We start from the raw sequence: 27,074 nt of genomic DNA on the forward strand, positions 1-27,074 counted from the left end.
CAGTAGCCTATCGAAGTCAGTGTATACACAACTAAAAGAGAATCACTAAAGAAAAATAAAGGACTTGTCCTGTACCATCTATAATTAGATTTAAAACAGTAATACACCTACAAAGTTAGTGCTCAAGGGTGGAAAAAATTTCCTGGAACTTTCATGCGACAGGGGAGAATTTTGGGTATCCTTGTTCATGCGATAAGAAGTATTATAAGCGTTATTTTGTAATGTGTACGAGCTACCTGGCTAGTTGACCGCAAGGGGTGGGTGCACCTGTTTCACAAGCATACCTCTACCTGCTGGTTCTTTTCACAAGTCGTAGATCCCGCCCTCACTAATTTTCCTTAAATGCTATTGGCCAGTGAACTGACTGAGGGATGCCAGTGTGGAGCACCTGAAAATCCGTCATCTGCGCGGGGCTCTAGCCGACTGTATAACCAGCTACACGCATTATAGTGCGAAACGGGAGATAAGTGTTTTTCATTTGTACAGATGGGTTGGGGGCTACAGTAGGGAGTGAGACCGCGCACGCCTTCATCTCATGACCGTTTTCTTCACTAAACTCGTGGAGAAATATCTTGAACTGGATAACCCGTTACTATAGGTTTTTTCCCCCGGAGAAAACGCTTACCCACATCCGTGTTCCTAGGACGTTGTGCTATGGAATAGTCAATAATGATTGCTTGAATTTTTGAACGTTTATTGTAACCAACTCTTTTTCTAGTTCTGTTTCCTCCTCCCGTTTCCACGGCCTGTTTCAGTACTCGCTATGGTGGACTCAAATGCAACGAGGAAGACGTTTGTTGTCCCAGAAATAAAGCCATTGGATTTGTACGATTTTACTAGGGCAAAAATATGCGCAAGTGTCGGTTGGCTGTTGGCTAAATCATACGGCAATGCAGGTATGTTGTGATTTATAGTTTTACGTTATGTTTTCCAACACGCTTCCCCTTCCCCGGTAATCCAACATTTTTCCATATCTGTCAATCTAATGAAAAACGCTTGCATGAAGGTGAACTGAGGGCTGTGTGTAAACTCAGCGATTTTGGGCACACAAAGAGCAGCACATGAATGGATCGTGCACTGTAGCCTAACCCTAATAGATGTTTTTTTCTCACATTCTTGGGATGTTGTCTAAAGCACAGCATCATTTAATCTGAATGAATGCACCATTAGGCTACGACACAAAATGTTATATTTTTTTCTTGTCTAGGCCTATAGACTAGCCGATGTGATTTTAAGCCGATTTGATGTAGCCCGCATGTCAAACCAGACTGGTGCATTGAGGCCTCTAGGTTATTTTTGACAGGTAGCTGAATATTGGCCGTAATGATAATCACTTGAATCATAACACTTTGAATAATGTGTGCTAATCACATGTTTTCGGCTTACGGTATGGATCTAGTTCTAGCAACTGAACAAGTACATTCATAGCTTACTCATCGATCCTTGAATATATATAAAAAAAATATAGGTATATTAATCAACTATAATGCGAAAGGGCGGATATTCAAGTGGCGCGTGTGTACAAAGCACCGGCTCTCATGACGCGGATACACACCCACTTTAGAGAATCCTTTTGTTGGATGAACTCCCACTCCCAAATTTGGGATAATTTACAGCCCTATACTCTATACTCTTCACCCTATTGATTCTTCTTACTAAAATATACAGTATAACCTTTTACACTCTCACCTACACAATTGTTCTCTTAGCTGTTACTTCCTCATTCACGACTATAATGTATTGAATCCATGCCTGGAAAGATACTTCCCTAGATGTAAACAAATCTCTCCTGCCAGTGATAATGAGATGAGCCTGGGAGACATCACATATTCCAGTTTAAATTTGGTTATGGTGTGACACAAGCTCAATTGTACTTTAGCAACCTGGCTTATGTGTCATGTGTTACGCAATCCCTAGCCATGGGTCCAGGCTGCTGTTTCACTGTGGGTGGCCAGCCTGCTCAGGGCATCAACACCCAGCCCCACTCGGGCTCTGCCACACCCTCTGGGCCAAAGTCACCCCCAAAGCCAGGCTAAAGGACTAAGCCCTGAGACTGACTGCAGTTTGGAGTATGTTATATACAGTGTGAGGATGCTTTCCCCTCTGCTAGATAATCTGCTGAACCGGCCCAGGACTGCAGTTATCTCCCTGCCTAAACATGGTGACATCATCAGTTCCCTTCCCAGAAGGCTAATGTTGAAGAACAACAGATATTACTGCTGGAGCAAGATGTCCTGTTCTTTGATTGTGTATGAGTCAGTACCCACACCATAATCAGTTTCTATAGTGAGTTTGTTGGAAGACGAATGAACAGAGTGTGTCCAGGGATAGTGTTGGTGTGCTGTGTTGGTTGTTGTAACTGAGACCCCCAAAGCTCTTACCCTGTTAAATTCATATCAGTAAAAACCAGAATAGATGTTTTTAAATACATTTGCTTGTAAAATGTACACACTCACTGCAGGTAACACAACTTCAGATCTCAAACAACTTCAGTAATTGAAAGGAAATATGTAGCCCCTCCTTAATTCACTCTGCCTTTCCCTATTGATTCCAAATTCCTCAGAAAAAATGCTGTTCCCTCCTGAATAAAGGTCATAAAAGCTCTTGTTTGTTCAGCCCAGAGGAAACCTGTTATTGTGGCTCCACCTTGTTACTAGAGCTGCAGGGACCAGCCTGCTGTGATGATTACTCATCACAGCCGTCAGTGTGTCTAGGGTGGAAGTCGACAGGTGAGCAGGAACTCAGGAGCATCTGGGGGCAGCTACCGGCGCGAGACACAAACCGTGGCTGTTAGCATGTGATGTGCTGAACCTCCCAAGTCTTTCTGATGCTCCCTGACAGATGTTCTCCTCTTGGGATACCCGAGAGGATCTGAGGGAATCAAGGCCAACCCCCTTAGCCTAAGGGTGGAGATCTACAGTCCACTCTGGAGTAGTGCACATGTAAAAGCCCAGGGAGGCTACATTTGAAATGAGCATTGTAAAAGAAGGACCTTCGTGCTTGCATCCTTCTCGTGTTTTGAATAAGCTGATGAGGTCCTTACAAAACCAGGTCTGTGATGATGGGTTATCCATGTGGAAGTGGAAGGCATCATATTTTGTTATGCTAAGTGGCTCTTGGAGAGTTTGTAGGTCAGCCGGAGACCCCCTGCTGTGTCGTGGACTGCTGTACTACTGCACAGCTTTACTGGAAAGCTTACTGTCACATGCAGCTGGGACATGTGAAGACCACCTGTCTGGTCACATGTGAAAGGGAGCCCGGTTTCACCAGTGTCTGTGAGATTTCCTTTTGTGAGGTTGATTTTATTGATTTTGCTTTGAAATGAGGTGCAGTTTTAGGGGACGTTTATTCGCGAATAAAGAGATATACGAGATGTGTGATGTGCTGTCTGGACCTGTATACTGGAGCTTTGTTGGGTCTCTGGAGGTGTTGAGACTTGAGGTCACATGTACACCACAGCATAAAGCTGCTTTTTCACCGGCCTCATTTCTGGAAGAATTAAAGCAACAAGAACTGGCTTTGTTCAGAGTGTGAATATTTCTTGTTTGATCCTGTCTACTGCAGGAGTATTTAATATTATTTACAGATGAGAAAAATGTAGATGATAGCAATATAATATAATTTTGTGAAAGAAAAACGTGTAATGCGTGTTAAACAAAACAATATCTTCCTTAGATCAACATAATAAACAAAAGTATTGATTCCCCTCAGATTTACAAAATGTTGCCGTTTTATTGTTATCTGTTAATCATAATTTGTAATGAATCCGGCCTCGCAAAATGCAGACATTTGAGTCAACCCTTCCTCTCTTCCATCGCTTACCTTTCACGCTGCTACACATCTGAGCTCTTATGAATAATTGAAGTCTTGTGAGGGTTCTTGAAGGGGTCTAAGCAGGACAGTCGGAGTAGTATACTTAGTTCAGCCTCTGTGGTTGTGGAGGCTGCCGTGGCCCTTCATTAGGACAAAGAGGTCTTAATGTTCACTTGTTACCATGACAACCCGTCTGAAATCCAACGCTGGACACTGCTCTCGGGTTTAAAGTGGAATGGAGAGGGAAAAATGGGCAGCCTCACAGAAGACTCCCAAGGGAACTTGCTTAACCAAAACATTGGTTGGATCGAACGGACTCCTGTTTGTGTCCTTAAGTATCTGTTGGGCCCATGCCTATAATGTCCGTGACATGACCAGCACGCTAACTCAATCAATTATGCAGGAGGCCACATGGCCTCTGCACCCCCCCCACCCCCCCCCCCCAACCCCCTCCCACCCCCAGGGGTTGGAGACCAAACACAGAGGTGTCCTTAGTACCTCTGTAAAAGTCTATTAACTTAACTGGTATGCCTGTCTGACTCCTTGACTTGTTTTAATGGGATCAGTTGCAGGTGCAAGATGGTTCTCTTATGCTTCTTGTTCTGCATAATTTAGGCTACCTAGCTGCCAAACCACTTTCCAGAATTGCCCGGATGTGCATATTTGACCTTTGGCCTTTCGGCTCTGATAATAGATAAACCATGACCTCTGATCTGTGTGCATGTATGCTATGGGGAGGGAGGGGGAAGGGAGGCCAGTGTGGTTAATACCTGTACACAGAAACCATAATGATTGCTGTCCAAATACTTACCTGAGGCATCGTTGATTTCAACATTGTGTTGACATTTTCCTCTATTTAGCTTGAGCTGAGGCGTTACCATAATTCCCTTTCTGTCTGTCTCCTGTTTCAGCTGTTTGTGTGGTGTAATCTTGTTGGAAAAAGGGTTTACATTTGCAGAATGTCCATTTTCCCACTCTCGTGTGCGTGTGACAGACCGGTCATTCATTTGCTGGACTGTTCCTCAGGGAAATGATGCTTCTATCGACCACATCCATCGCTCACTGCTGTGAGCTTTGCATCCTGCTTTGCATTCTGGGTATAGTTTGTCATGGCTATCTTGGAGGCCTTTACCCCATGTTTCTAAAGAAGTATCTTCCTCACTGCTTATTGGTGAGACAACAACATTGTGAAAGTGTTTCTACTCCTAACGTTGCCCTCTGGAGTAGTAAGACACAAAGGGACATTCATACCCAAATACGTGCTCTCAGCATGACTAACACTATTGTATTCTACACCTGTAATTGTTGTTTGTGAGGGTAAGCTATAGAAAGAGAAGCCAGAACATTGTCGCTGATGGGCGTTACTTTGTATTGTGCCCTTTCAATAGGTTAATTACAGAACTCCTAATGACACAACAACCCAGTCAGGAGAATCTCATTATCCTTCAGTCTGTCCTTATGGGTTGAGGAGCAGCAGTGACTCACTGATTTACCAAGGCCATATTTGTCTCGCTACTTTTCTTCTTTTCTTTTCTTCCTTGTTCCTGACTTGAATAATCAAATATGTTGCTGTTGACTGTAATGTGTGCATTGTTTCTGTGGAAGTATTGGATTGTGTGGGTTTCAACTCCGCCTGAATACAGCTAAACCTGTTTTGGGTGTGTCATGTGTGTGCTTCAGTGTTGTGTGTGTTTGGTGTTCGGAGCTTGTTTACAGAAAACCAGTCTCAAGTGCTGTCTTGGTGTTTACTCAGAGCGCTGCTCCTCGATTATTATGTAGGGACTTCCAGAACTTGCTGTGGGCTCTAAGGTTTTGACATTCTGCTTTTGGGTTCATGTTATAGTAGTAGGCGAGCCGTTATAAAAATATGTTGCATTAGCTCCTGAAGGAAGTGGCATTTTACAACGGCTGGGTTTCTAAAGAACCTGCCAAGCTTATCTCTAAGAGTGGTTGTCTGGTTATCCTCAGACTGTAAGCCCTGGTCTGGATACCCTGAAGTGGCCTGACTACCGGCCTCACTCTCCAGCAGGGCCCTGACATGTGACCTGACGGGGGTGTAATGCACCGCAGTATCGTAGCCGAGGGCGACAGGATGACACACTCGCAGTGAGCGGCCGGTGACAGGACAGGGGAAATGGCAACAGCGGTGTTTTCCTCCTCCGTGAAAGACGACAGTGGAACCACTTCAAGCGTCCTGTCACCTCATCCCCCAACCCTCTGGCTTTTTTTATTGTTTTGACTGGCTTTGCTGAGGAAGATTCACACGCTCGCTCGCTCCCCCTCTCTCTCTCTCTCTCTCTCTCTCTCTCTCTCTCTCTCTCTCTCTCTCTCTCTCCCCCGCTTGTACACACACACATGCATGCTTCATTTAACCCCCTGCTCTACGCACTCAGTCAGAAGATTGTAGCTTTAGGGCAGAGGCTAGCCTGATATGCCAGTGAATGTGTATCTGTGTTGCATCAGGTACCAAATACTTCAACCCGAGCTTCACCCACGGTGGCTCTAAACTCCTCGTTTTTCACTTCCATTCACAAAGCGTTCCAGACTAAACAGGGAGCTGTCATGTTTAGTAGATGTTGTCTGTGTGCGTAGCCAACGTCCTGTCCTATTTTCATATCCGGCTGCAAGACTGTATCCTTGTCCTCGTTCTCCTTGGGTTGCTGTGGTCTCTGGGTTCCTTTTGAACTGCTTCTCTGTAACAGCTTCTGTGTTCCGTTTTGTGTCCCTCGTCCCTGTAGAGAATGTACCGGTGGAGTTGCGGCAGCCGTTCTACAGTGACCAGTACGAGCAGGAGCACCTCAAGCCCCCCGTCACCCGCCTGCTGCTGTCCTCCGAGCTCTACTGTCGCACCTACGGCCTTCTGCAGGGGGGGCCGGGGTCCGCGGAGGCGCAGACGCCCCCCAAAGACAACGCCACCCTCCTCCAGCTCCTCGCCAAAAGGGGCGTGGCTCCCAAAGACCAGGACTCCCCAGTGACGGAAGCGGACCTACGGCACAAGCCCATCAAAATGGTAAGGGCCCCCCGGGGGATTGTCGTCGAGGTCTAGGATCGCTGTTGTTATGGCTCGACCGAGTCTTTTAGATGAAGGTTTACCCACCCGATGTCTCGCTTCGTTAGTTCTTTGGGGTGGTGTCCACCAAAGGTTCATGTAAGGAGACATCACGGTTTGACTGGGCAGGGAACCGCTCGTCCCAATCAATCCCGCCATCGATCTTGTGGGGACACACAGTACAGATCTGAACACAGGAGTACAGGGGGGAGGCTAGCCAGGGGGTGGGGGTGGGGGTGGGTTACAGGCCGGGTCTGGCGGTATATGTGGACATGTTTATGCTTTGATTCCCGGGATTAAAGGACATCAAACAGATCCTCCCCAGCCCCCACTCTTGCCCCACTGTGCCCCCACCCCCCTCAGGATGAGTGGTTCCAGCTGTGAAGGGCCAGTGCAGTCTAGGGTGGCTCTGGGTGGAGTCAGTGCTGACTGGAGGACACAGCTCTTCAGTAAATTCGGGGTAGCCTGGGCGGGGTGGGCAAGCCACCAGAGATAGACAAGAGGTGGGTCCAAATCCGGTTTGTAGATAACAATGGCCGAGCAGCACCCGTGAAACCGAAGCCCGTGTGTTGAGAGAGCACTCGGGGCTCGTAGCTAGCCCTCAGCCCAGCCTCTGAATCAAGCGGAACTGGTTTGTTCTCTCAGACGTCTGAAATAAAGCCCCCTTCCCCCCCCCTCCTGTACAAGTAGAAGAGCCTCATGTTTCACAGTTGTCTTCTCTCTGCATGAGAACCGATCTCTCCCCTTACGTGTCCTAAAGGGCTGACTTGGTTGCGCTAGCACAGGCTTTGCTTCCTGTTGGATAAACAACCTTTTTAAATTCCGCTTCCTTCCTCGTCGAAAATATGATTTGCTGTTTGACCGTCGCCTGACTCCATTTAATTTGCCGTCTGTACGACCTCGTCTCGTCCTGGAGAGCTGGGCTGTGTTCTGTTCGTGGGAGTGGGGGGAGGGAGTGTGTCTCCGGGGACCAGGGAAGACGTGGTGCTCTCCTAGTAGCCGACTGAAAGCTCCCCTCTGCTCCGCTGCCTCGGCCTGGTGGCCGTGGCACCAGGTGTGTCACCGCCAGCCCGCTGCAGCCATAACAAGCTCACTGGTGTGTGAGCGAGTGGAGTTCAGCTTGTGTGGGCTCAGCCCTGGCCTACGCCACCGGGCGGGCCCGGTCGAGGCAGCGCCCGGCGCACTCCCAAGGCCCGTCGGTGAACCGTGAGCTCGGCTGTCAAGTGTTGCCCTGGCCGCCTCTGTGCTGCAGTGCTGGGCTCGTGTGCAGCTGCCTGGCGCTGGGGAAGGGAGGCAGCGTTGCAGGGAAAGTGGGTCATGCAGCAGCAGCAGCATTAGGAGGATGGAGCAGCAATGTTGGGGCCTCGGCCAGTAAACGGCTTTGGAGCAACAGCAAGCTGCTGGGCTGCTTTTTTATATTAAGGCTCAACATGTCTGTGCCACACACACACTAACACGCGCTCAGAGTAAGCATGCTCACCACCAGAGCAAAGACATTGTTTACTCTCAGCCAAACCCTATCTTAATCTTTTATATATGTCACCACGTATATTATTGACCACTCTGATATGGTATTGATAAAGCCACAGCTTGCGTCATTGGATTTAAACGGTTTATCAGAGCCGGTGCCAGGAATGTCCAATGGGGCCGTCTGCGTTGAGGTTCTCTAGAGGGGGGGGGGGGGGTTAGGGTTAGGGTTAGGGTTAGGAGGGGGGGGGGGGGGGCTGACAGAAGCCCCACCCCTGGGGGAGCTTCTGGTCCAGCTGAGCCTCTTCCCTGAAGGACACCCAGCTAGCTGGAGGACTCCCACTGGGACACGCTGGTGATGTCCCAGGCCAGCCCCCCCCCCCCCCCATCGCTCCTCAGATTGGAGGATAAAGATCTTTTGAAGATTAGAGATAATCTGCCATCCAGACTGAACGTCATCATCCCAGTCCCCATCACCCAGAACGCACCACTGAGTCACACCACCGCACCGTGCACACGGCGTGCGTTCTTACCAGACATCTTTGTGCAATGTGTGCTGTTCATTAATTCTCTCCACGCCCCGTCATGTACTTTACAGATATGTTGTTCGGGGGGGCGTCCGTGGGTTTGTCATAATTGCTAAAGGGCTGCCTTTTTGGGATCGTCAAGGTCAGTAGTTGAGCTGTGATGTAGATAAGCTGGAGCCCGGAGTGTACATGCTGGCTAGGCGCTGACACTTTGTCTTAAATCATACTGCTGTGTAGGCAGGTTTTTGGTCAACTGAGCATCAGTCAGAAGCTCAATGTGAATTGGAAGTGGCAGACTTTATCCCCGGGATCAGGAATGATAAACTTTGCCTGGCAACATTTGGTCATGGGACTCTGCCAAAGGAAAAGATAATGTTCACTTTCAATTATATATTCTTTGTTGGTGGTTTGGTAACAGAGACAACAGAAGAATGTTTCAGATCGAGTGACTGATCTTATAATGTGTTGTTTCTGAGAAGAATCTTATTAAAAAGCTAGAGTCCAGATAGCTTTTTCTGCCAGACTGTTTAGCCATGTCATGTTCAGAGACCCATGTGCTGTTAGAGGGGTTCCTGTTCTGGACCCCCAGTTGGGCCCCAAACCTGGCTGATCCCTCTGTTTATCTCTCTCTCTCTCGCTCTCGTGCTCTCTGCAAGCAGCGCGCTGAGCTGTTGGTGGGGGAAGGGGTTAAGTCATATTTCAGACATAATCAGATTTCACCTCAGTCCTAATCGCTGCTAATGATTTTCTGAAATGCCTCTGCATTCATTGTTCATGCCTGCTGTTGACATGCGTGGCATACGATGTAATATCTGGAGGGTGAGGGTAAACGTAGTAGGAATGTTTATCTAATCATGCTAGCTATTTTCCCTCGGCCCTGGGTTTCTTAGCACAGAGTCGATGTTAAGCTGGGAGCGCCGCTGTGTTCAGGATTGTGGTATGGTGCATTGTGGGTCAGATTGTTGGTTGTTATGACGATCTGGCAGAGCGGGCGCTCTGTATTCCAGGGTTGTTCCTCTCTCCTCTCTCATTAGGGAAACTTGTGATTTGGCTTAGCGGGCTCTGGCGGGGTCAGGATGGGATATCCGCCCCTCCTCCCTCCACTCTCCTTTCATTCCTCTCTTTTGTCATGAAAATCCACCTCTTCTCCCTCCTTCCAATCATTACTGTACCACACAAACAACAGAGCGCGCCGGCAGACTCTCACTCTCAACGGCTTGAATTCTCTTATATTTTCCCCCGGTCAGCAGTAAACTGTCATTGATAAAACTCAGTTTGTGCTGGTATCACCCCCATGTGGGTCTCTGGGTCCAGTCCTGGGGAAGACTACTGTGGCATTAGTCTTATTCAGTCTAGCCCAGCCCAGTCCATCCTAGCCCTCGCCCAGACGTCATCACAGCCTCATCCCATGTCTGTCTCCCTCTGCAATGCAGACGTTTGCACTGAGCAGACAAGCCGTGGCTCCCAGGGTCCCTCCCTCCAGCAGGGGCCCTGAGTGACCGAGTCCAGTCCGTCTCCTGGCCCGGAGAGAATGCCATGTGACGGGTCCCCGCTGGCGTGGCCCGCTCTCCCACAGCACCGGGCCAGCCCGGCTCAGCAGTTCAAGCATGGGTAGACAGATGGAGCTGCAGACATGCACGGAGCAAGGGCACCACAGGACACAGCCTGCAGCTGGGGTAGAGTGTGTGTGTGTGTGTGAGTGTGCGGGGTGTGTGTGTGTGTATGTGTGTGTGCTCGTGTGTGTGAAGCTACAAGGAGAACACGCACCTCTCCTTGGAGTTCTAAGAAGGAGTACAAGGGGACAAGCACTAGTTAGCACAGATTAGGCTCAAACCCGGGCTCAGATCAGGGATTGTGGAAAGACCTCTGACTAGGAATGTGTTGTTATGACCCGTCTGTCCTCTCCATTGGCCGGGGTTAATGATTATAACAGAGTGCCGGCTGTGGTGAGCCAATCACCAGGAGGGTGGAGTCCCACTGCTGGGTGGGATGGAGGCTGGTGTGCATTATGTGGAACACAAACTGACACAGATTGAAGAGACCAAGATAGAACCGTGATGTTCTGTCTCCGGCTGACGGCAAGAATGAATAAGTCAACGGCTTCAGAGTCAAATAAATGCGTGTTGTAACCGACCGCGGGACATATTTCTACATGCTTGTATCCACCATCTTCTATTTAGCCTCCACTTATGGGATCTAGTTCACGTTGTTGTTGTCCCTCTCTCGCAATGTTCAGTGGTTGTTGTTGACTTCAGAACAATCTAGAAATGTCCCTGATCCAGCCTGTGTGCCCCATGCCCGTCCCGCTGGCCCCGTCCAGACCCTGACTCGACCAGGCCAGGCTGTCCTGACCTGGCCCGGCTCCTCCGTGGCTAGCAGAGCCCCCCTGGTCCTCCGTCAGTCTGTCAGGCTCAGGACGCCTTCAGCTGGCTTCTGCTCTGCCGTCCTCTGTCTCCCTCGTCTATGTCTCTCTCTCCTTCTCTCTGTCTGTCTCTCTGTCTCTCTCTCTGTGTGTCTCTGTCCTTCGGAAACCTGCTGAGCAACCACTTATTTAGAGAACCCTCTTCTCATACACTCGTTCCTCTCTGACATTGATTATATGAGCTGTGGTGGATAAACACGGAAACCTTTCCCTTTAGAGGTCAAAGGTTGCTTGTGTGTGTGAGTGTGTGTGTGTGTGTGTGTGTGTGAAACATTGACTGTTCTGAGCCGGCGCCCTATGGAGCTGTCTGGGCCTGGCTGCAGGTGAGCCTGGGCCCATGGTGTGGCTGGAGACGGCATCTAATGAGCTAACCCTCTTAGGGGAGCTAAGGCGCTCTCTCTCTCAGCTCATAATGTTGTTGTTGTTGGTGTGTTTTAATGGACTCTGGCCTTGGGAAGAGGCTCTATAATAGGCTCTGACTATGAGAGAAGGAGAGGCTATTGCTGCTGCACTAGGGACATGAAATGATTAACAATCTTTGTGGGCGTACAATATTGTTGATGCCCTTTGTTATGAAGATTTACATCAGTCTCTGTGGCGTTTTGGGGGGGGGGGGGTTTAAAGATTATTGTTCTGCCCACGCACACTGGTTCCTCTGCACTTCAGATGCATGTGTCACGCACACGCACGCTGCGTTCACTCCGAACGACCGCTGCAGCTCCTCCAGCCTTCCTCAGTCAGGCAGTTGCAGTGCGATACGGTTTCCTGCAGCCTGCCACACATGACTCACACTGCTGGGTTTCACAGCAGACGCGGAAGAGGGAGAAGGGAAGGAAAGCTGGAGAGAAAGTAGAGGACGAATCGGCGAAGGGAAAACCCCCCCCCCCCCCCCCCCCCCCCCCGGCGCGGAGCTGATAATCGTATTGATTTATTGGCGCGTTTGTACAGTCAGCAAAGGGAGCAAAGTACACACCCACTCTCACGCACGTACATGCGGCCCACTTTAAAGCACAAGGTCCCATGTTGTCACAGCAGGTCTCTCTTCCCACACAAATCTTGACCCTGGAGACACCTAGTGGCTGAGGGTGGTATTGAAAGGCTTTGCAGCAGTGCACTCCTGGCCGGGCTGCATTGCCCTGGCGGAACAGTAGACATGTCACCAGGATCCATTATAGCATTAGAGCTAATTGAATCATGTTGCAACTGTCATCTGGTCCTTGCTGCTTGGCCCTGGCCGGACTCCTCCCATTCTCTCTCTCTCTCCTCTGATTGGTGCAGAGTGCCCACTTGGCAGTGATGGATGCCCTGATGGCAGTGGGCGCCATGGAGACGGTGAGCGCTGTGAAGACGTGCGGCGCTGCGGAGTTGCTGGGGGGAGGAGCCAGCTGGGAAGCAGCCCTGCTCCACTGGGTTAACGAGGTAAGGAGCCAGGGGACATCTGGCCCCGTGGGCCCCCTCACGATGTGTTCACTATGTCCACCAGTCACCAGACTGGGCGTTGAACAGACACCAAACAATCCCATCCAGTGAAAGAACCACATATTTCGATTTCCTAAATGAACGCTAACATTTTAACCAACAATCAACGCTGGGCGCCGCCACGCGTAATGTTGGCGGTTGACCGAGGCGCCGTTGAGGCGCCTGTCGGTGCACCGTGTGACTTTGAGGCGTTCTTGACGTGTCCTAGCTGAACCAGAATCTGAAGAAGCGAGCGGAGGGGCAGAGCGACTCGTCTCAGAGCTGCACCGAGCCCCAGCCTGTCCAGGCCTCAGTGAGTTCCCCTCTCCACACACACACACACACACACACATACATACCAGTGGTTCACATGACATGCATACTCCAGCTGTAATCTCTTGGATTACACACATACGCTAACACTCTTACATAAAACATTGACTCTGTAGAAGCACATTATGTGCCGTGCATTAAGCTTACCACGTAGTTCGGCTGTCGGCGCTTGGTGCCGTACACGCTTTCTCCCACGCCGCACACCAAATCCACACTTCACCGCGTCCCTCACTGCAAACCGAGTGTCTCTCCTTCTGAGTGTTCCATCCTAGCCCTTTAACACCGAACCCTTCCTTCTTTCCTGTGCTCCCCCTTTACCTCCTTCATCTTTTCTTCCCTCCCTTCCCTCCTTCCTTTCTCCCGGCAGTGTCCCACTCGCTGGTACTGGAAGCTAGTTCCTGTAAGTTCCTTCCTGTCCTCTGTTTCCTCCCCTCCTTTCCTCTCCCTTTCCCCATCTCCCTATTCTCCGTCAGCAGATTCACGACTGACAGGTCGGTTCCTCCCCCCCCCCCCCCCTTCGTCCGACGGCACCGTATGAGAATGCCAGTTTGCCGCTACATGCTCTCCCGCATCAACCTGGCGATGTCACTGTTGATATCATGAGACGTGGCAGGGAGGGGGGGAGGTGGGCTGGTGGTGGTGGTGGGGGGGGGGGGGGGGGGGTGTGATGCACGCTGCACATTTTTAGAAGGAAAAAAAAACACTCCTGGAAATGACATTTAAAACCTGTCCCTTTGGTCGTACCAGAGATAGGGGAGTGTTCGGGGAAGGAATAGTTTAGTTAGACTTCCAGGGAAGTTGTTGGTGTTGACACTGGCTCTACCTGTCTTCGGTTGTCCTACCTGTTTGAGCTAGAATATCTTTTCTCTCTGCCAAGGCTCTCACCTGTCCTAGTTTCTCCTGACAATCGCCTCACTGTTCCCAGTCTGCACTTGCTAAACCCCTCCCCAGGCTCCTGCAGTCTGGCTGCACCTCTCTCTCCTCATACATCGCATGTTGTCTGTTCTCTCTCTCTCTCTCTCTCCTCCTTCGCTCGTTTACTTCACTTTGAAGTTTGCCTGTCCCATTTGTCGTGTGACCCTCGAACCAGGTGTGCCTTGCTTGTACGGTCATTTTTGTGTTCACTGCCCAGTCCCGCTTGGAGAATAGTGACCTTGACATTTGTGTTGCAGTGAACTCACATCTCCAAATGCAAACGTCCAAAGGTATTGCATTGACAGTGCTGAACTGTAAAGCGAGGTCCAAGGATCTCCCGTACTGTCCCATGTTTATCGACTAACCACCTCTCTATCTCCTGTCTCTCTCACCTGTCTTTCTGTCCGTTTCTCTGTCTCTCTCCCTCTCTCTCAGATCCGCTACAGAAAAGATAAGATGCAGTCCAAGCAGAAGCCCACGTTCCCTGTGGTGAACGACATAACAGACCTGTCCAATGGCTGTGCCATTGCTGCCGTCATCCACTACTACTGCCCTGGCCTGCTGCGACTGGAGGGTTAGAGCAAAAACCTGGCAACCATAACAACAGATTTGACTACAGAGCTACCCCCGTGCTGGGAAAGTGCTTAGTGATTTGACCTCGTCTGTGTTTCAGATGTGTGTATGAAGGAGTCCATGTCGGTGGACGACAGCCTGTACAACCTGCAGTTAATCAGCGAGTTCTGTGACAGCTGTCTGAAGAGCTGCTGCCCCCTGGTGTTGGAGGACATGCTCTACGCCCCTCAACAGTTGCGGGTGTGTGGGCTGTGCTCCTTCATAATCTGTATCACACATGCTCTCATTCAACATCGGTTTAGCCACGATAACAATAATTGTTAAACTAACAGTGGGTTGTCTTCTTCTCAGGTCAACATGATGAGCTTCCTGGCAGAGCTAATTGGCTGGTTCGAGGTACGAAGGCCAGAGTTTGTTCAGCCTGTAGACGTGACGGGTAAGCGAAGGCCATTGAGGGACTGGTCTATGAAAACAACGCAGCGACTGTGGCGTTGCATAGATGTGATTTTCTAAAGCCCTCTTCATGTGTATGAAAGAATGCTATTCCTTTCCATGTTGAACGTGACTTTCTTTTCTCCCAGATGCTTCTGCACCACTGACACCAACCAGCAGTAACAGGTAAAGCACTTCATCTAATAAAAAAAACAAACAAACAATAAAATAGAATATTAAAGTAGTTAATCTACCTCGTTGTTCGTGCCTAGTCCACCCAGTGCTGGGGAATTATTAGTCCTTTGCTCGGATTGACAGCGTATCCTCTGGGTCTGTGCATTTTAGCGGCTCTCCCTCCATCTTCAAAAAGCCATTCCTCCCCATCTCCTCCCCAGTGTCACCAGGGGGCGTGTCAGGTGAGAACAGCGATGTCATAGCCTCACGCGGCATGTTGGCTTATTTCGAGTCTGTTCACTGTTGCCTGTGTGTGTGTCAATCTTTGTGTGTGTATATCTTTTTCTGTCTTTTTGAACCCATTAAGTTGATTGGAGTGTCATCGTTTCTGCTTGTTTTGACGGTTGTGTTTGGTGCATTTTCGTGTGCATGCCTTTACTTGTGTCTGTGTGTCTCAATGTGCTCAGGATCTCTGACTCAGTCTACCTCAATGTCCCATATAGAAGGAACTGGAAGAAGTTGGACTAGGAAGCCTCTCAGGTGGGTCTCTCTTCTGCTCCATAAGACTTGGCTCTCCTACACATGTAGCCGTTTATCTTCCGTTGTACATAATAAAACATTCGACTTCCTGTCTCTCTAGTCGCCCGCTGTCGGCTGTGTCCTTCAGCATTCCCTTCGGCCTGGACAGCGACGTGGACGTTGTCATGGGCAACCCCGTGAGCGCCATTACCCGCTCGGTCAGCTCCGACAATCTCACCCCGCCCGGCCCCACCATGACCCGCGTGCCCTACACGCCCCCGGAGGACCTCAGCCACCTGCTCAGCAAGGCCCCTCGGGCCAACGGCCCCCTGCCCCCCCAGAGGGCCTCGTGGGCCACCCAGAACCCGGGCGTGCCCCTGGTCCTGGAGGAGAACGGCCTGGCGGAGAGCGAGACCGGCGAGCTGCCCACCATCGAGGAGGCTCTCCAGATCATCCACAACGAGAGCAAGATGGAGCCGCGCCTCCACCCCGACGGCGCCCCCGACGGCTTCTACCTGCACTCCCCCGACGACAGGCACAACGGGAGCCCCGCCCCCCTCAGCTGCTCCGCCCCCTCGCGCTCCGGCATGCTGTACCGCCCCACGGGGGAGGCGCGCGAGCCCGGCCGCACCCGGCACGCCTCGGAGTGCTCGCGAGACGACGACTCGGTCCTCCGGGACGGCAGCGTGGACTCGGACGCCTCGGAGGACCTCCCCAAGGCCCAGTCCACCCCCGCCACGCCCGCCGCCGGCTCCTCCAGAGGGCGGGGCGAGGAGCCGCCCGACAGCGGCGTGAAGATGACCAGCTTTGCCGAGCGCAGGAAGAAGCAGGCCGCGGAGTCCCCCAAGGCCGGCGAAGCCCCCGGCCCCCAGCCCACGTCCTGGGGCCAGAAGTCCGAGGAGAGCCCCGGCCAGAGCCCGGCGCTCACCTCGGAGATGTCCGAGCTGGGCGCCAGGCTGGAGGAGAAACGCAAGGCCATCGAGGCTCAGAAGAAGCGCATCGAGGCCATCTTCGCCAAGCACCGCCAGAGGCTGGGCAAGAGCGCCTTCCTGCAGCTGAAGAAGGAGCAGCGGGACGGGGAGGGCGAGGGGGAGGAGGACGCGGAGAGCCAGGTCGGCGCTTCCTCCGCGGAGGAGGAGCTGAGCCGCCTGACCCTGGAGGAGAGGCTGGCGCGCATGGAGGAGGAAGAGGAGGAGGAGAAACGGCCCCCCCCGGTGGAGGAGGTTGGCAAGGTCAAACCGGGGCCACGCCACGACAGGCCGGTCCCCCTCTCCAAGGACAAGGCGCTCGCGCCAGGAGAGAAGGGGGCGGGGACCCCCGGGGGGGAGAAGGGGGCGGCGCCGCTCGGGGACTACAACAACGCCGTGTCCAAGCTGAACGCGGCGCTCAGCTCCCTGCAGAGCGACATGCAGCGCCTCTCAGAGCAGCAGAACCAGCTCATCAAGAAGAAGGCCGCCTCCACCAACAAGTCCTGGGTGATCCCTCCCAGCCCCAAGACGTCCGCCCCCGCCGCCGCCCCCTCGGCGAGGATGTCCCGCGAGTCCTCCCGCGACCTCAACTCCGCCTCGTCCTCCCCCTCGCCGTCCCGGAAGCTCCTCGGCCACGCCGCTCCCAAGTCTCCCCACGTGGTCCCCCGCAGGGCCCAGTCGGTGCCGCCCAAGAGCCCCAAGCACCACCACCAATACCCCCGGCCCCTGGACGCCAAAGTACCTGCCGTGTCCCGGGTCCTCACCCCCCACCACCAGAACGTGGACAGCCTCCCCCACCTGCGGCGCGTCTCCCCCTGGCAGTCCCAGGTGCAGACGTCCTCCTCCTTCACCATCTCTCACTCGGCCGGGCAGAACGAGCCGCCGCCCCTCCCGGCCGGGGCCGCCCCGCCCCCCGCCCCGACCCCCTTTGCCCGGGCCTCCGACGACAACCTGTCGGACGCCGGCTCCAACGACGACCACAGCATCTTCAGCATGGACCTGGACGCGGGGCCCTTGCAGGCGCTGGCCGGTAGGCCCCGCCCCGGGGGCGGGGGATGCAGCTCCGGGGCGCCGTACGAGTGCTCATTCGAGAGCGACGTTCCGGCGGCGGCGGTGAACGGCAAGCGCGGCAGCCTGATTGAGATCTCCCTGTCGGCCCTGCGGGGGGACGGCGAGGACGACGACCAGGGGCCAGACATGTTCTCCGACTCCATGAGTGACATGACCGAGCCGGAGAACAAGGGAGGGGTCGGCTTCTTCTTCAAGGTATCGTCTGTCTGTCTGTCTGTCTTATGGCACTGTGTCTGTTTTAGCCTGGTGTTTTAGCCTAGTGTCTGATTCTGTGTGTGTGTGTGTGTGTGTGTGTGTGTTTGCGTGTGATCAGCAGGACGACAAGGTTCGGCCGGAGGACGAGATGGCCCAGCGACGAGCAGCCTTGCTGGAGAAGCAGCAGAAGCGAGCGGAGGAGATGAAGAGACGCAAGCAGGAGCAGGAGAAGGAGAGAGAGGCCAAGTGAGACTTTCTCTCTCTCTCTCTCTCTCTCTCTCTCTCTCTCTCTCACTCACTCACTCACTCACTCACTCACTCACACACACACACACACACACACACACACGTGTGCACAGCCTCCAGTACCTCTCTACACCGCCTCGGGTCTCCCCCTGATCCTAACCCCGTTCTCCCATCCCAGCAGGCCTCAGTGGATGACCATCGAGGGCTGGGGGGACAAGGGCGAGGAGCGACCGCGCACCCCGGGGACCCCGCCGCCTCCCCGCACCCCCTCGGCTGAGGGCACTCCCCAGCGGCGGGGAGACTTCACCAAGCAGGAGTACGAGCGGCGGCAGCAGCTGAAGATCATGGAGGACCTGGGCAAGGTCCTGCGTCAGAAGCCCACCACCGTGCGGGATCTGAAGAAGCAGAGGCCCAAGACGGTGTTCCACGATGACTCGGTCCTATCCCGAAGCCCCGCCAAGGGCTTTATGGGTAAATACAGAGCTAGTACTCCCCCCCCCCCCTTTTTTTTGTTTTATCTGTGCATTGTAGCTCATGTTTACCACATGGACGTCATTCAATATTTACTTTCCTTCATTCTCCTTTTTCTTGCCAAAAGGCTCAAAGCTCAACAAGGTGTACTCCCACTCCACCATGAACCTCTCCTCCATGACCAACGACGGTGGGACCCTGACGGTCCGAAAGTCTCCGAGGTAACTGTCAATCACGCCGGCCCGCTTTAGCACTCCCAAGGACAAGGCCGCGCTGTCCGACCATGAACCCCTGCCTAACACCTCCTGTCGTCCCCTCCAGCCGCTCTCACTCCCCGTCGAGACTGATGTCCCCGGGCAGGATGGCCACGCCCAATGGAGAGAGGGACTGGGAGAACGCCTCCACCATCTCCTCCCCTGCCTCCATTCCGGAATATACTGGTAAGCCCCAGCTTAAAGAGTTAAAACGCGGGGTTTATTTCTGAACTCACGGGTATATGTTGTACCTGCTGCCAGTTAAACTGGGATATGTTTATAAACTGCGTGTTTTTTTCGGTCTTTGTTTTTAGTTTTTTCACCCCCTCCCTCTCTCTCTTAGGACCCAAGCTGTACAAGGAGCCTAGCTTCAAGTCCAACAAATTCATTATCCACAACGCCATCTCTCGCTGCTGCCTGGCCGGCAAGGTCAACGAACCGCAGAAAAACAAGATAGTAGAGGTCAGAGCCCTTTCGGTCAACAGCCTGGCAAAGTCCACATGGAGCTGCTCATCTCTCCCTCTGCCAACCCACAACAGCCCATCTCATTTCCCCTTCATGCCAGTTCATGGGAGTTTTCTTTGTTCCTCTCTGTCCTACAGGAGATGGAGAAGAGCACAGCCAACCACTTCCTGATCCTGTTCAGAGACTCCAGTTGCCAGTTCCGGGCGGTGTACACCATGAACCCCGAGACTGAGGAGATGGTTCGGATCACCGGCATCGGGCCCCGCGTCATCTGCCCCGCCATGATCGAGTCCATCTACAAGTACAGCTCCGACCGCAAGCAGTTCACCGCCATCCCGTCCAAAACCATGTCCATGAGTGTTGACGCCTTCACCATCCCTGGTCACCTGTGGCAGAAACGCCCAGGGACCCCCAAAAAGCTAGGGACCCCCAAATAGAGCCACCTGAGAGGGGTTGTGGACATGCTGGCTCCGGGCCACTTCCTCCCCCTCCACACTCAAGCCCTTGCCCTTTCCTGGCATTATTTGAGGCCAGTCTTCTGTTTATTGAGACTCATTAGCGAGGTAGACCGCCACGGGCTTGCAAATGCTCTGTCGGCCTAAGCGGGTCAGCTTTTTGTGTGGTACGTGTGTCATGTGACAGGGCCCAGCCAGTCTCTACAGCCATTCATCCAGCACTGTCACCGCTGGCTGCAGCCTACATTAGCCTATGATTGGCTACGCCTGAACTACCTAGATTGTAATATAATCATGTTGTAAAAGGACCGCCCCTGACTCTTCCCGTCTCCCTTTTACCCTCCCAGCCTTCTCATGCCACCCTGCCTTACCCCCCCCTTCCCCCACCCCCGACTCCCCCCAGCCACCCTAGCTCCCCCTCGTCTCCCCCCTTGGCTCCCCCCACACAGTCCTCCATGTGACCTTAAGCACTTGGTGGTGAGAGCGAGAGGGGGGAACACTCAGACACTGCCACTGCTCAAACAACCATACACGGGAGCAGAGTCATTCTGGCTCTCTCTCTCTCTTCCTTTTTCTCTTTCTTACCTCTGCCTTTTCTCCAGGGCTCGTTCTCCTGTCTGCGGAGACGTGAGTCTTCTCTCTCCGACAGGGGAGCTCAGCTGATATCGGAGTGGTACTACTCTGTCACGAATGTAGGGCATACCCAAACCACCCGGCTCCTCCGGGTCTTCCTCTCTCCATTGGTCAGTCAAGACGCTAGGTGGTTCTGAAGTAGGCGGATCCAGCGAGGGCTCTCTCGCACTCTTGAGTGGCCGCCATGCCTGTCTGTCAAGAGTGGCAAGTAGGACTTGGTTCTACCCATGGAGATATTGGTTTGGAACCTCTGGAGACTGGTTGTCTCTCTTCCCCCCATTAGAGGTGTGCTTCTCCGCACTGCTCCAACTTGACTTCGGCTGGAGACTTCTGGATGTTTTTTGATACTACTTTTGACATTTGCTGAATGACTTGCTTCATCCTTTGCAGGCAGGAAGAAGACTGAACATTTTCTGAGATTTTCCCCCTCTACCTTGCTTTAGTTCCAATTTCAGTATGTGATTATGACTGAAAATGTGACAATATCTTGATCAATGAAACTGGAAGATGAAGGAGGGCTTTATACTCTTGTTTAGCATTACCTGGATATGTGTGTGAGAAAAGATAATCAATGCTGATTTAATATATATACGAATGCTGTTTAATGCTGATTACTTTTGTTTTTGACAATGATTTGTACAAACAAGTTGACCTTTGTAAGCTATGAATAAGATAGCCTGCTGCTTTAGCATTAGTGAGTTGTGTGTGTGTGTGTGTGTGCTTGTTTGAGAAAGGGAGAGTGAGCGAATGAGAGAGGATGAGTAGAGATAGTTGAGCAGGAAAGACTTGATCTCTCCACAATCGAGGAGAAATAAAACCTGAAGTACACGGGGAAACAAAGTTGTGTTATTTTGGAGAATACACTAATATAACTGCCTGTTTTTGTGTGTGTCTGTGTGCGACTATAAGTGTTGGTTGTAGATGGAATTTTCCGGACTGTATCAGCCCTGGTTTCCTGCCCCCCTCGATCTCGAACGGCTCCCCTCTCTATGGGGGCTACCTACCTAGTCCGGTTATGCTTTCAGACGAAACCATTTGGTCCTAGTGATGGGGTCATGGTCAGTCACAACAGGAGATGCTGTCAGTTTCATTTGGAATCACCCACACCTGAACTGAAGCTGGATAACTGTCTTGAACCCTGCCGGTATTTGAACTGCTCTCCCTTTGCCTTCCATAGCACTATAGCAGCTGGGTGGGTCAGCTGCCCTGTCATGTCTGCCCCCCACACCTCAGACTGCTTCCTAGATGTGTGGTTGTTTGAATGAGGTCTCATTGGAGATGTGTTGTCTAGGATAATAGGCAAAGTGTGTGACAGGTGGATGTGTGTGTGTATATATGTGTAAAAGATAGAAAAGGACGTGGTAGTTGAACTATAACTGGATTCGGTGCAATTCTCCTGTAGAAGGTCCTAGGGGTCCAGGGGTGTATTTATTGAGGGCTAGAGGGCTCATTTGATGTTTAGTTTCAGATTTTATTATTTATGTGTTTTGGTTAAGGTGGTGATTCACATTCATTTCACTGAATTCATGTTTAACATGCATTTGTTTTTCTTCTGTTTTGCTTTGTCGCCATGTCTGGCTGCAGAACGTACCTGTTTGTCTTTGTTCATGATTACCAATCTACCCCGGGCAACTGAAGACGAATAAAATCCTGTAAAGATCATGTTTGTCATTTTCATTTTTGGTTTATGTTTTCACTCATAAAACCATGTTAAGTTGAAAGTCAATTTCACTTTGCATGTACCGGTTGTCACTTTTTCCCCCTAAGTTTTTGTCCTTTTACTTTGTTTTTATAGTTTAGCATGACCATCTCTCGCATAGGATGTTATTTTGGCCTCATGTTGTGTGATTACAGAACATGTGAAAGGTCAAACACATCAATCTGTTGATTGTGGGGACACGCTTCAAATGGAAACATTTTATTTATACTCACCAACTTGGTAATTGGAACATTTAGTCATTTAGCAGACGCTTTTATCCAAAGCAACTTACAAGAGAGAGCTTTAAAAAAAGTGCATAGGTCAATGATCACACATGCAATCCTGCTTCATTTCAAATAGCTGTGTCTTAATATATGTGTGCAGCTTTGAGAAAATGACTCTCTTATATAAATGTATGGCGGGAAGGATGGGAGATGATGCAGATTATGGCAGTGGTCGGATTCACCAAGTTGTCTCAAACATCAGTAGCATATTTGTTTTGGTTGCGACTGAAAATACAATCGCAAAATGGATCACTGAAATTGGGGCCATCAGTTAATACTGTCAACCGAGCTAAAATGCAGCATTGAAGGACTACTCCAAGGTCATGTTTCATCATCCGGCGTAGGGAAGGCTGGAGGGGGGAAACGGAGTAAAGAGGAAGTCTCTGGAGGCGGAGGCAGAGGACGAAAAGAACCGCCCCCTCAGCTGTGCTTGGCGTGCAGCATCTCTGTCAGCAGGGAGTTGCAAGGCAGATCGCCCAGCAGGTGGCGCTGGTAAAGGTACTCCTCCACCTGCAGGCTGATGCTCCGCACCTCGGGGAGCCGGAGGAGAAGCTGGCCAAACTTGTCTGAGTGTCCGGGGTGGGCGTGCAGGGTGTGCTCCATCAGGGCCCGGTTCACCCTCTCCTGGGTCTGCTCCACCTGCCTGCGCTCCTGCACAGACTTCACATCTGCAACGTGACAGACGCGTCTCAGGACCACGGCAGTAGACGCAAAACAAACTCACCCTTCGGACTTTCTCCTACACAAACACATCTGAGCGGGATTTTAAGAACTGTTTTTTCCTGACGATCATTTCATCCACGCTTCAGCTAGAGCAACAAACCCCATTTTCCCAGAGGTTAAGACTCACCAGGGTTGAAGAGCACCAGGTATTTGAGACACACAAACTCCTGTCTATCCAGTTGGAGTGCCTTGAGTTTAAACACCAGGTCCTGAGTCCTGGACACCAAACTGCTCAGAGTAGCCCCAGCCTGAGAGAGAACCGTCGATACCTCAATCTGCAGCGGAGACAAGGGATATCTGGTCACTGCTGGTACCCACACAATAATATGTATACATATGTAAATATATGTATCTCAGAAGTCTTGCCATTAGCTCCAGGTGTATGATAAGCACAGGTTGCATTAGTTACCTGTTGTCTAGTGACCAGGTAGATGCAGCCCTCTCTGCTGTAGGTCACTTGTCTACACATGTGGTCCAGTACTAGCAGTTCACTCCAGCAACTCTGCAGCAAAACCATCTGGTCCTCCACCTGCACCAGTCAGAACACCCGTGTCTACACCTGTACGCCACGCATCACACTTAAAAAAACACTGCTGTTTGAGCTGTGCGAATCACGCCTGATGAAACTATAGAATGTTAGGATTTGCTTATATAAGTATAACTGAACTCTGCACATTTTCATGGTCTAGGTTTGTAGGTCACGATCGTGTTACCTTAAGCTCCTTAAAGAGAGGGCTGTTGCGGGCCCACTCCACCAGACCAAAGAGAGTCTGGTCGGCCATTTTGCACATGATACTGAAGGTGTTGAGGCAGTCGTGCTTCCCTCGGCTGGCTTGTTCTCTCTGCAGGCTGGCCAGGACCTTGGCACACAACTGGGCCTCATCTGGCTCCCCGTCTAGCAGCCGGAGGAGAAGGCTAGAGGCGGTGCTGAGGGTCGCAGTAGGGGTGGGAGTTGAAGTTGGAGCAGGGGTCGAACACGGCGTGGAGCTCGGTGTTGAACTCGGGGTCGTTGTCGGTGTGGTGAGGGGTGTCAGGGAATTGTTCGGTGCGGGAGATGTTGGAGGGGCTGCAGAGACTGGCATCTCCCCTTTCTGCTGGTGGTAGCCATAATAGGGCCGGTGGTAGAGTCCGGGGTAGGACAGAGAAGGAGGAGCCAGGGCCCTTTCTCTGCTCATGGTACAGTCCAAAATCATGGGGAGATCTGATTGGACCATGGTAGGGGCATAGCTCTGGGATTGGTAGAAGGGGTCAGACGTAAGTGGGAAGGATGTGTGATTGGTCATCCTGTGATGACCAATCACACAGTGATCCTGTTCACTTGGAGCGGAAGGTGTGTGTACACCCGCACCCACCAGGTGTGTCTGTGTACCTTCCAGTTTGATCCTGCAAGGGGCAGTGTTTGGATGGTGGTGAACTCTCTGCTGTTTCATCTGCCTGTCCCGTCGATACAGAGGGCCAAACTTGTTCCTGCCTCCTCTCATACGGTCTGCCCTTACAGCTGGGGGGACAGAGAACCAAATCACCAGCCCATAGTTATATCTTCTCATAGCTCAATGTTAGACCTAAAATTCCTTCATTCTAAATCAAATGATAAATTGTTATTTTGATTTTGACTTTCTAATTATTAAACCCATTTATTCACACACTTATTGAACTTTTTCTAATAAAGTAAACTTTTGTTTTCCATTTGGCACGTTTTCAGTTGTTGGAGCAGTTGATTTCTTCAACGCTAAAGAATCCCACTCTGAAGCAAACCTTTTACCACATTTACAGCAAGATTTAAATGTGGACCCATTTACAGCAGAATGCACTTTCACTGGTTTATGAGTTAGCAGATAAGTTAGATGGGAACAGAAAATAGACGTCAATGGCATGTAGGGTATGTTGCAATTGAGCAGAATAGATCTCTACACCTGTCCTGGGGGCTTTGACACAAATCACAAATCAGATAATATGAGAAATGTGTTGTTTTGGAAGCAATGGAGTGTGCAAATTGTAGCTGTGGAACTACGTTTACATATTTAGCAGATGCTCTTATCCAGAGCGACTTACAGTAAGTACAGGGACATTCCCCCCGAGGCAAGTAGGGTGAAATGCCTGGCCCAGGGACACAACGGCATTTTGCATGGCCGGGAATCGAACCGGTAACCTTCTGATTAATAGCCGGATTCCCTAACCCCTCAGTCATCTGACCCCCACTATAGGTGCCTCATGTTTACATGTACACGACGCATGTGTACATACATCATATGCAGGTGAGCCTTACCTTCTCTCTTCATGCCCACAGCCAGGCACTTCTGCAAGCGGCAGTAGGGGCAGCGCTTCCTCTGGGAGGGGTTCATAGGGCAACTCTGTCTCTCTGCACAGGTGTAGTGCTTGTTATTCTGCACGGAACGCTTGAAGAAGCCCTGCGAGGAGATGGACATGTGAGAGAGACAGACAGAGGATGAGAGAGGCCGAGGAATGGAGAGCGACAGAATAACGCGACGCGCATGTCATCTGTTGGGGTGTGTGCCGATGTTAGGGAAGAAGAAATATATGCTGAACATGATAACAGCTTTCTCTCTCTCTCTCTCTCTCTCTCTCTCTCTCTCTCTCTCTCTCTCTCTCTCTCTCTCTCTCTCTCCCTCCCTCTCTCTCTCTCTCTCTCTCTCTCTCCTCTCTCTCTCTCTCTCTCTCTCTCCTCTCTCTCTCCCTCTGTGCGCCCCAGCATGGCCTACCTTGCAGCTCTCACAAGTGAGCAGGCCGTAATGGTATCCCGACACTCTGTCTCCACACACAGGGCATCTCTCCTCCTGGTCTGGCCTCGTCTCAGGCTCTGTCTTCAGCTCCTGGCCTGGGAGAGGATCACATCATTCCAGGGTTGCATGGATGACCAATGACACTTTCAACACTTCCTCTCTCTCTCTCTCTCTCCCTTCTAAACCCAAGGCTCTACCCAAATGCTTTGATTGAATTTCAAAGAAATGTTGTAATTGGATTCTGGTGTACAGACACCAGTCTTAACCTAATTATGGATAGTGTTTGTTGTTTTTCGAGAGCACACATAATGTTACCATCTAGGCTAGCATTATGCTATGAACATTGAGTGCAACAACGATCAAGTCAGGAAAGTAGGTCAGCCCAAACACAATTTTCCTAAACATAAACTCAGTAGTTTGTGATACATGCTTTTGTACTGTCCTTTCATTGGTTCATGTGACTTGATAGCAAGGTTTATGACTGGTGGACAAGAAGTAGTGTGCAGGTCAGCCAGGAAGTTGCGCACAAGATTTTATCACAACGATTGATTGCCTAAACCGTAATCTGGGGCATCAGCCTTACATAATGTCACACGGTCAAGGGTCTGTCACTAGACTTTAATGTAATCTGTCAATAGCATTGCACGCAGACCATAAATCAATGTATCTTCTGATCAGAATTTGACACATCTCCTCAGATTCTGTATTTACTTCAGATCGATCTGTCAACCTTGTTTTGACCTCATTATCATGGTGGGTGTTCATTGAACAAAACAAATCACCTCATTCTGACGTCAAGCACACAATTCAAACATCCAGGTCTTTCGAAAATCACGGCGGCCCTCCTCCCTTTATGGCAACCGATTATTTCGGAGCGAGGCCCCCCCGCAAACAAAGATCTCAAACTCGAGAGTCTAAAGGAGCAGGCGCCATACCCCTGAGGTACACACAAGTTCACCACTCACCTGTTGAAGATCCCACCAAGGATAGCATGTCCTGGGAGCAATCAGCATGGTAGTGGAGCTGGGGGTGCTCCGACGGGTACCCAGACAGGTCCATTCCGGGGCTAAGGGGGTGCAGGGGCAGGAGCCTGAGCAGGAGCCTGGACAGAGACGGGGAGAGAGACAGAGGCAGACAGGAGGGCAGGCAGCCCTTGTGGACCGATGCTCTGCTGATGCGCCCAGGTG

General features: G+C 51.3%; 2 protein-coding genes across 6 annotated transcripts; one reads left to right on the top strand and one right to left on the bottom strand.

The window, feature by feature from the left end:
• The first annotated feature begins 367 nt into the window (after positions 1–367).
• camsap3 (calmodulin regulated spectrin-associated protein family, member 3) lies at positions 368–22,102 on the top strand. 5 transcript variants are annotated; one of them, XM_062449648.1, is made up of 18 exons: positions 368–896; positions 6,552–6,823; positions 12,557–12,697; positions 12,966–13,049; positions 13,437–13,469; positions 14,420–14,558; positions 14,658–14,797; positions 14,909–14,993; positions 15,139–15,175; positions 15,335–15,405; positions 15,631–15,703; positions 15,804–17,916; positions 18,038–18,162; positions 18,341–18,633; positions 18,761–18,854; positions 18,955–19,073; positions 19,231–19,349; positions 19,490–22,102. In XM_062449648.1, exons 1-18 carry the CDS (start codon positions 764–766, stop codon positions 19,787–19,789), a joined length of 4,371 nt encoding a protein of 1,456 aa, XP_062305632.1. In that variant the 5' UTR covers positions 368–763; the 3' UTR covers positions 19,790–22,102. The 5 variants fall into 5 exon arrangements, with proteins under 5 accessions (XP_062305632.1, XP_062305655.1, XP_062305623.1 ...); XM_062449671.1 differs by having other exon boundaries at positions 15,667–15,703; positions 18,035–18,162; XM_062449639.1 differs by having other exon boundaries at positions 369–896; positions 18,035–18,162.
• A 358-nt stretch (positions 22,103–22,460) lies between these two features.
• Positions 22,461–26,970, bottom strand: nr5a5 (nuclear receptor subfamily 5, group A, member 5). The gene is made up of 7 exons (XM_062449849.1): positions 26,853–26,970; positions 25,867–25,982; positions 25,413–25,554; positions 23,860–24,644; positions 23,556–23,675; positions 23,274–23,421; positions 22,461–23,091 (listed from the first exon to the last, which is right to left on the bottom strand). Exons 1-7 carry the CDS (start codon positions 26,944–26,946, stop codon positions 22,844–22,846), a joined length of 1,653 nt encoding a protein of 550 aa, XP_062305833.1. The 5' UTR covers positions 26,947–26,970; the 3' UTR covers positions 22,461–22,843.
• Between the last annotated feature and the right edge of the window lie 104 nt (positions 26,971–27,074).

The sequence above is a fragment of the Osmerus eperlanus genome, chromosome 2 (genome assembly GCF_963692335.1).
Source record: "Osmerus eperlanus chromosome 2, fOsmEpe2.1, whole genome shotgun sequence".
In the NCBI taxonomy this organism is placed as follows: Eukaryota; Metazoa; Chordata; class Actinopteri; order Osmeriformes; family Osmeridae; genus Osmerus; species Osmerus eperlanus.

Coding starts and splice junctions, on each gene's coding strand:
- camsap3 (XM_062449639.1), top strand. CDS start 764: ATGGTGGACTCAAATGCAACGAGGAAGACGTTTGTTGTCCCAGAAATA. Junction 12,698..12,965: donor TGCTCCACTGGGTTAACGAG/GTAAGGAGCCAG, acceptor GACGTGTCCTAG/CTGAACCAGAATCTGAAGAA. Junction 13,470..14,419: donor GGTACTGGAAGCTAGTTCCT/GTAAGTTCCTTC, acceptor CCTCTCTCTCAG/ATCCGCTACAGAAAAGATAA.
- nr5a5 (XM_062449849.1), bottom strand. CDS start 26,946: ATGGACCTGTCTGGGTACCCGTCGGAGCACCCCCAGCTCCACTACCAT. Junction 24,645..25,412: donor TGTGGGCATGAAGAGAGAAG/GTAAGGCTCACC, acceptor CTGTCCCCCCAG/CTGTAAGGGCAGACCGTATG. Junction 23,092..23,273: donor CCTGGTGCTCTTCAACCCTG/GTGAGTCTTAAC, acceptor GTCACGTTGCAG/ATGTGAAGTCTGTGCAGGAG.